This window comes from Poromitra crassiceps (genome assembly GCF_964638095.1).
Source record: "Poromitra crassiceps genome assembly, chromosome: 23".
In the NCBI taxonomy this organism is placed as follows: domain Eukaryota; kingdom Metazoa; phylum Chordata; class Actinopteri; order Beryciformes; family Melamphaidae; genus Poromitra; species Poromitra crassiceps.
The window spans coordinates 2,724,373-2,731,579 of NC_139639.1; the positions used below are offsets into that span (position 1 = coordinate 2,724,373).

A 7,207-nucleotide genomic window follows, 5' to 3' on the forward strand; every position below is an offset into this window, starting at 1 on the left:
ATTTATGGACCATGAAGAGAGCCAGAATCCATGGCGATGCCCCTGGCTTGTATGAGCTCTCCAAACAGCTCTGGGTCAAGTTCAACATGTTAAACACACCAAGCAGACATGTGTGTGTTCCTTGTTTTTAGTAGAACACTCCTTCAGCAAATGACTTGAGGCAATAAGCAATGTTGTGTAGCTATAAGTGGATATAAAGAACAGTCATTGACTTTTTGCTTTGTGATAGAAAATTATCTCAACTTATTTGTTTTTGTAATACAGTACATCATCTATCATGCATTTAAACAATACACTTTTCATTAAATATGGAAAATATATACACGGACTGCCTTATGGAGGAGAAGCAATCATTTTATCTTTTCTCTGCTTTTGTCACCAGGGGGCAACATAACACTATAGCCTGGTATCCAGGAAGATTGAATTGACTCTCTATTTTTCAGTTTTACAATGATTTATAATGAATTATAATTATATAATAATAATGTGCATTATATTATTAAATATATGGTAATGTGCGTGTGTGTGTGTGTGTGTGTGGGGGGGGGGGATTCAACGCAGACAGCAGCCTCAAGGGGTAATTGATATTACAGAGGCCCACAGAGCCCAATGCTAACATATCGTCATGTCCGATTTAAAATTCTGTAATGTGATATGTGTACTACCACTACTACCAAGTCCAAGTTTCCACTTTTCTCGTCAAGGGCTCGATCCCCCCCCCCCCTCCACGCTATCGCAATGGGATGGGCGGCCCTTTAAACGGGGTCTTGGATTAGTGATCAGCTGGTTGTTGGTTGCGGAGACACGCTGGCACTATCAAAAGGGACAACACGAGTAGACTGGCGGTGCACCGCGTTTGTCCGGACAGGCATAACAAACGCATCCATCAGCTGTTAGGTCAGTCGACCAGTGCATCATGGGAACTGAAGTTCTTCGTGAAGTCAACTGCCTCCCACCTTTAACAAAACGTCATTTCTTCCAAACTACATCGCCCAAAATGCCTCGCTGAAATCGTAAACATAGACCTGTCAAACAACACAAACGCCATCTTGACAGCACCCTCAAAATGGCAGAAAGATGGGCGATAGAAACGGAGTCCAGGGTGAGATTCCTCCGGGCTGTTGTTTAAAACCACTCTCGCCGTTCAGGCCATAAACGCGTGGGTTATGGGGTTGGTAGCCGGCGCGACAGCACAAAGCCTATAAAATGGATATAACGACGGCTGTTTTCAACGCGGCCAGAGATGGTAAGCTGAAACTTATCCAGAAGTTGATGAGCAACAAAACTCCCGAGGAGTTGGAGGCTTTAGCTGAGGAGAAAACACAGGGAGGGACCCCTCTGTTGATCGCCTCTCGATACGGACATTTAGAGGTTGCAGATTACCTCCTTGAACATTGCAAAGCTAATGTTGAACTGGGAGGATCAGTGAACTTTGACGGCGAGACTATCGAGGGGGCTCCGCCGTTGTGGGCGGCGTCGGCAGCCGGTCACCTCCCTGTGGTGAAAACGCTACTAAAACACGGTGCCTCTGTGAATAACGCAACGCTGACAAACTCAACGCCCCTCCGAGCCGCCTGCTTTGACGGACACCTGGAGATCGTGCGCTACCTGGTGGAGCACCGAGCTGACATGGAGGTAGCCAATCGCCACGGCCACACCTGCCTGATGATCTCCTGCTACAAGGGCCACAAAGAGATAGCCAAGTTCCTCCTGGACCGGGGTGCTGATGTCAACCGCAAGAGTGTGAAAGGCAACACCGCCCTGCACGACTGCGCCGAGTCTGGTAGTCTGGACATCATGAAGATGCTGCTGAAGTGCAACGCTCGCATGGAGAGAGATGGATACGGAATGACCCCGCTTCTCGCCGCCAGCGTCACAGGTCACACCAACATTGTAGAGTATCTGGCCCATCAGCCTCGCTCCTCGAGAGAGGAACGCGTCGATGCACTTGAACTCCTCGGGGCCACTTTTGTGGATAAAAAACGGGATCTCCTGGGGGCGATGAGATACTGGAGGAGGGCCATGGAGCTGCGGCAGCCGGGGGACAAATGTGGTTGCCTGGCCAAGCCTCCACCCGGGCCCCCCATCCCTGCCTATGACTGTGCCCAGGAGGTGAACACTGCGGAGGAGCTGGAGGCTTTGATCACGGACCCCGATGAAATGCGGATGCAGGCGTTGCTGGTCCGCGAGCGCATCCTGGGGCCATCGCACCCCGACACCTCTTATTACATCCGCTACCGGGGGGCTGTGTACGCTGACTCGGGCAACTTCGAACGCTGCATCAGCCTTTGGAAATACGCCTTAGACATGCAGCAGAGTAACCTGGACCCCCTCAGTCCCATGACGGCCTCCAGCTTCCTCTCCTTCGCGGAGCTCTTTTCGTTTGTCCTCCAAGACCGCGCCAAGGGCACGCTGGCGACGCGCATCACCTTCCACGACCTGATGGGCGTGCTGGGCAAGAGCGTGCGCGAGGTGGAGCGAGCCGTGGCGCAGCGGGACAACCCGCCGGAGGCGCCGCAGTTCACCAAGGCCCTCTCCATCATCCTTCATCTCATCTTTCTCCTGGAGAAGCTGGAGTGCAGCAGCCCCGAGCAGGAGCACCAGAAGAAGCAGACGGTGTACCGTCTGCTGAAGCTGAACCCCCGGGGGCGCAGCGGCTTCACCCCCCTGCACATGACCGTGGACAAGGAGACGACGTCGGTGGGCCGCTACCCCGTGGGCCGCTTCCCCTCGCAGGCCGTGGCGTCGCTGCTGCTGGAGTGCGGCGCCGACGTGGACTCGCGCGACTGCGACAACAACACTCCGCTGCACATCGCCGCTAGCAACAGTTGCCCCGAGATCATGGCACTGCTGGTGAAGGCCGGCGCTCACTTTGACGCCACAAACGCACAGAGGAAGACAGCCTACGAGCTGTTGGACGAGCAGAGCAGCGGGCACCCGGCCCTCTACCCGCTGAACTACGTCACCCTGCAGTGCCTGGCGGCGCGCGCCATCGAGCGGCACAGACTGCCCTACAAGGGGCTCATCTCCGAGGAGATGGAGGCATTCATTGAGCTGCACTGACTTCCACCACTGTCCTCGAAACTAGGCACCCCCTGGCATCTCCTTGTGTGCCCTGTCAGTCCACACATCCCCCCCCCCCCAACTACACTTTACTATGAACTACCGTTACAACCCCCCTCCTCCTCCTCCTCCTCCACCCCATTGTCTGCGTCCCTCTGTCCGGTGTCCCCTTGACTTCCGTCTGTCCCTACTGTACCAATCCCACCCCTCCTTGTCTCAGACCAAACTGTAGCAATAAAACAGCTCGTCTCCTCCGGGTTTAAATCTGTGGCTGAGATGGAGTCGGTCGTCACTTTTATCCCATGTTGTCGTCTTGCACACTTTTAAAGTGATGCTAGGTTTCTGTTGCTACTTGAAGCTGGCGAAACGTCAATTTGATAGGCTTTAAATGAATGCATTTTGTTCTTCTGATTTCTCTCAATCAAAGGGGAGACTCAGTGCGGCGGTGCCTATGTGTGTGTGTTGGTGTTGTCGGCTGGACTATGTGAAAGATGGGTTTCATCATGACTGACGGGATTAAGGATTATGGCCAGATAAACCTGCATGAGAATGAAGAATGAATATGCTAGCTTATTTGGTAGGCCTATTATCTGTTTTTTTGCAAATTCATCCACAAAAAGGATCCTTTTGAACAAACTAAAGCACCCAAGCTTTGCTTTGCTTAAATTAAACCATCTGTATAAACACCCAATTTAGCATCGTTCAAAAATATATCGTCAACTATGTTTTGACACGGAAAATCGCTGAACCAAATGTCAGCCATGATGTGGCTAATGTTCTGTTTTCAAGTATGAGCTGTTGGCAAAGTGAAGAGCAACTAATTGATCCTAATTGTAAGGAGAACTAATAACCTGAATTGGGGATATGGGGCTTCAACAGAAAATCATATTTGAGACTGATATGCTTTGACAGCCTGCAGCGCCAGCATCACAGGACTATGAGGAGAGTGAGGGTGACTGACGGTCCTGACGGAGAGACCCTTCACTCTGAGTGAAAAGACAGATATTTGAGCAGGCAACCATTCTATGGCTTTCTCTTCAGTCCATACACAAATGTTTGTAACCTATGCAGTTTGTGATATCCCAGTCAAAGGCAATATTGTTCAAGAAATCACCCCCCTCCCCCTACAAACAGAATTCACATGTGACATTCCTGTGTTTTTAGTCACTTGAATATCTGAATATGGAAATGAGACAAAGCCTGAGGTTGCTCCACTGACATTGAATTTGATTTTTTTTTTGCACAAGCCTGAATTTTGAAATGATTTCAAATCAGAAAGTTGGCCTATATCCCTGTGAAATCAACAACAACATCCGATTCACTGTCAAAGAAGCCCATTGCAGGACTTGTGTTTTGGTAAGAGCAACTTTCTTGTTCATATCGTTGGGAGAAATCTCAAAGTGAACTGCCCAAAGTTTACGTGTGAATTCTGTTTCGGGGTGGATTTTCTCTCTTAACCTCAGATGCAGTCTCACGTCAAGAATGGTACAGATGGCTCTCCGGCCGTTCCTGCATCTTAGTCTTATTTTGAATCCAGTCTGTTTTGTTTTCTCTTGTTGTTATCATGAATCTTTCATTTGTCCGTCTGTACTAAGCACCACCAAACTGAATGCACATGGAGAAGCTCTGAATCCAACACGGACATCTTTACATCCGGGATATGAACTGCCGCTGCCTTTCTGTTTCTCAACTGATTGATTAATTTAACCGATGATAACTCAAGAACAAACGTGTGTTGGAGATACTTGAATAAAATTCAGTATCGTGACAAGCGGTGGCGGTTGTTTGTATGAGAATACTTTCAATGTTGGCATGCATTAATTTTATTATTATGATTGTTGATTTTGATATCGTTATTATTTTATTTAAAACTGTCTGCAAAATCCTACTGATTTGCTTCTGATTTCTAGTTTACAAACTAGGCCTAAAGACTTGGGTAAATAATCTCCCTGTCCATGCTCTAATGACTTCTGCCTACACAGATACAGTATAGGCTAGCTACAGGCTATAGGCTAGCTATGTCTTAGGTTTGTCATAACCACTGGTTCAGATTGGCTGATCTACAGTTTAGTGAGAGGTTTGAGTGGATATTCAGCGCTGCAACACGACTACCCTGACTTGCAACCGAAGCATTTGAATTATGGGCATCCTTATATTTAGATGGATTTGAAATGGTTGTGACGGCAGAACATAAAATCTCTGCAGGCCTTCCCAGTGCAACAGGGTACCTAAAGATATCCTATTTAGATAGAGACATGTTATATTTTTACATCCAGGGTGTCCCGGAATAATATGTAAAATCACTTTTAGCCCAGGCCTATATTCATCATCGCTGCCCGGACTCCAGTCAGCAGCAGCATGCCAAACATGGCCTCTCATACTTGGACATAAACACTCGCACGGGAGAAATAAAAGCATAACAGAAACTTGATCTTTCAGCGTCCTGCACTCTTCGACTATAAATAGAGTGTAATTAACGTCACTCCTGCCGGGGCAGCGGTGGAGACAGGGCCACTTCCCTTGCTAATTTTAGGGACCTTCTGCTCGCGCCGCGTCAGCTCTGAAAAGGGGAATACTGTAAGGCTATACAGGCTGGTAGGTCACAGGGTCACTGGCAGAGCACAACATGCATGGTCTTAGACAAACAATGTAAAGATATATTGCGTCTGCTACTGTTAATCTGCAGGCTACTTCTGGTGCTTTTCCAATTACGACATAACAGTTGCCCATGCTGCTGTCACTCTTTCAATAAACACGTTAAATCTGTGGGTAGCAGGGTGGTGCAGTGAGTTCTAGGCCAGTCAGGTGACTCCGGTCTCTAACCTTTTCACATCAAGTACCCCTAAACAGACACAAATTATTAGACCGCTGACCCCCATTTGATACGATTTTGTCACAGGGTCTCCCGTCTGATAAGATTTTAGCTTTTGTGAGGGCCAAGCGACCCCAACACCAAGCTCCTGCAGGAGAGTGGGAGGGTTGTTTTGTCACACTTTCAGATGTACTATGATGACCAAAATACTCAGACATTCTGTTATTATGTTACTTATGGTTGGCATTTAGTGAAAATAAATGATTCCCCTTTTTGATGAGGAACCCCCTCAAGGACCCCTGGGTGTCCCCGGAGCCCACTTTTAAGAACCACTGGGGAACCCTCCTGTGTTTTTTTTTTTGTTTACAGTTTTAATTAGCTTTGTGTGGTAACAGACATGAACCACATGTGTGTGTTGTGTCAATGCTAATCCCACTGCAAGGAAATGTGACTTCACATAATAGTAATTTCCATTTCCTCCACTAGATGTCAGTAGTAACAAAGAAAATCTTGCAGAGCAGTATGGCTTTGTCCCTCGAAGACCTGTGTGAGAGACTCCAAAACTGAAGCTTCAAGTAAATTATTATTAGCATATTAGTATTAGATTAATTTGGTCCATCCTAAAACTCTTTCTGTCTAACACTGTGTGTGTGTGTGTGTGTGTGTGTGTGTGTGTGTGTGTGTGTGTGTGTGTGTGTGTGGAGAGAGAATGAATGGCATTGGATGTTATCAGAATATGCATGCGTGACAATTTCTTTGGGTGAACGGAAATCTAGGTAGGCAGTGTTGCTGACGCAGCTTCCCAGAGTTAGTGTTTGTGGCTGCAGGCCGGGGGTGAGCCAGGACAGGAGGGGTAATGCCTTCCTACAGCGTCCTGAAGTATCGTGTCAGGCTGCAACCACACTCTCCTCCGGCCTACACTGTGATGAAGACTGATGCTACTACCAGTGGTTTGTTGTAGGCTTGATGCATCATGTTAGATATTAATATTGATAAGACGAAAAATAAAGATTATAAATGTACCTCTTCTGATTAAAAGGGGTAAACCTTTGGTGACATATTCTCAGGATGTTTTTTTAACCACCACTTGTCCTGGTGCAGGAAGAAACTGAGACAAAATGCATTTGGGGGAGGGGGTCACAATGATATTATTGGGCTGCCTATTCTTAATAGTTTATGGTGTCCTTGTCGTAACCTACTTTTTTAATCTCCAATGGTATTGCTATAATAGGCTATTCCTACTGTAGGCTATCTGTAATATTCCAGTGTAATGTAATGTTGTCCTAGAATCTGCCAGGATTACTTTCAGGTATAATTGTATCTATTATTACC

At 47.4% G+C, this 7,207-nt stretch overlaps 1 protein-coding gene across 1 annotated transcript; it reads left to right on the forward strand.

Annotated features, from left to right (window-relative positions):
- Positions 1–1,076: 1,076 nt before the first annotated feature.
- Positions 1,077–4,873, forward strand: fem1a (fem-1 homolog a). Its single transcript, XM_083659571.1, has one exon. It carries the CDS (start codon positions 1,207–1,209, stop codon positions 3,061–3,063), a length of 1,857 nt encoding a protein of 618 aa, XP_083515697.1. The 5' UTR covers positions 1,077–1,206; the 3' UTR covers positions 3,064–4,873.
- Positions 4,874–7,207: the final 2,334 nt, after the last annotated feature.

Bases quoted from the DNA above. Each gene is read 5' to 3' on its own strand.
- fem1a (XM_083659571.1), top strand. From the start codon at position 1,207: ATGGATATAACGACGGCTGTTTTCAACGCGGCCAGAGATGGTAAGCTG.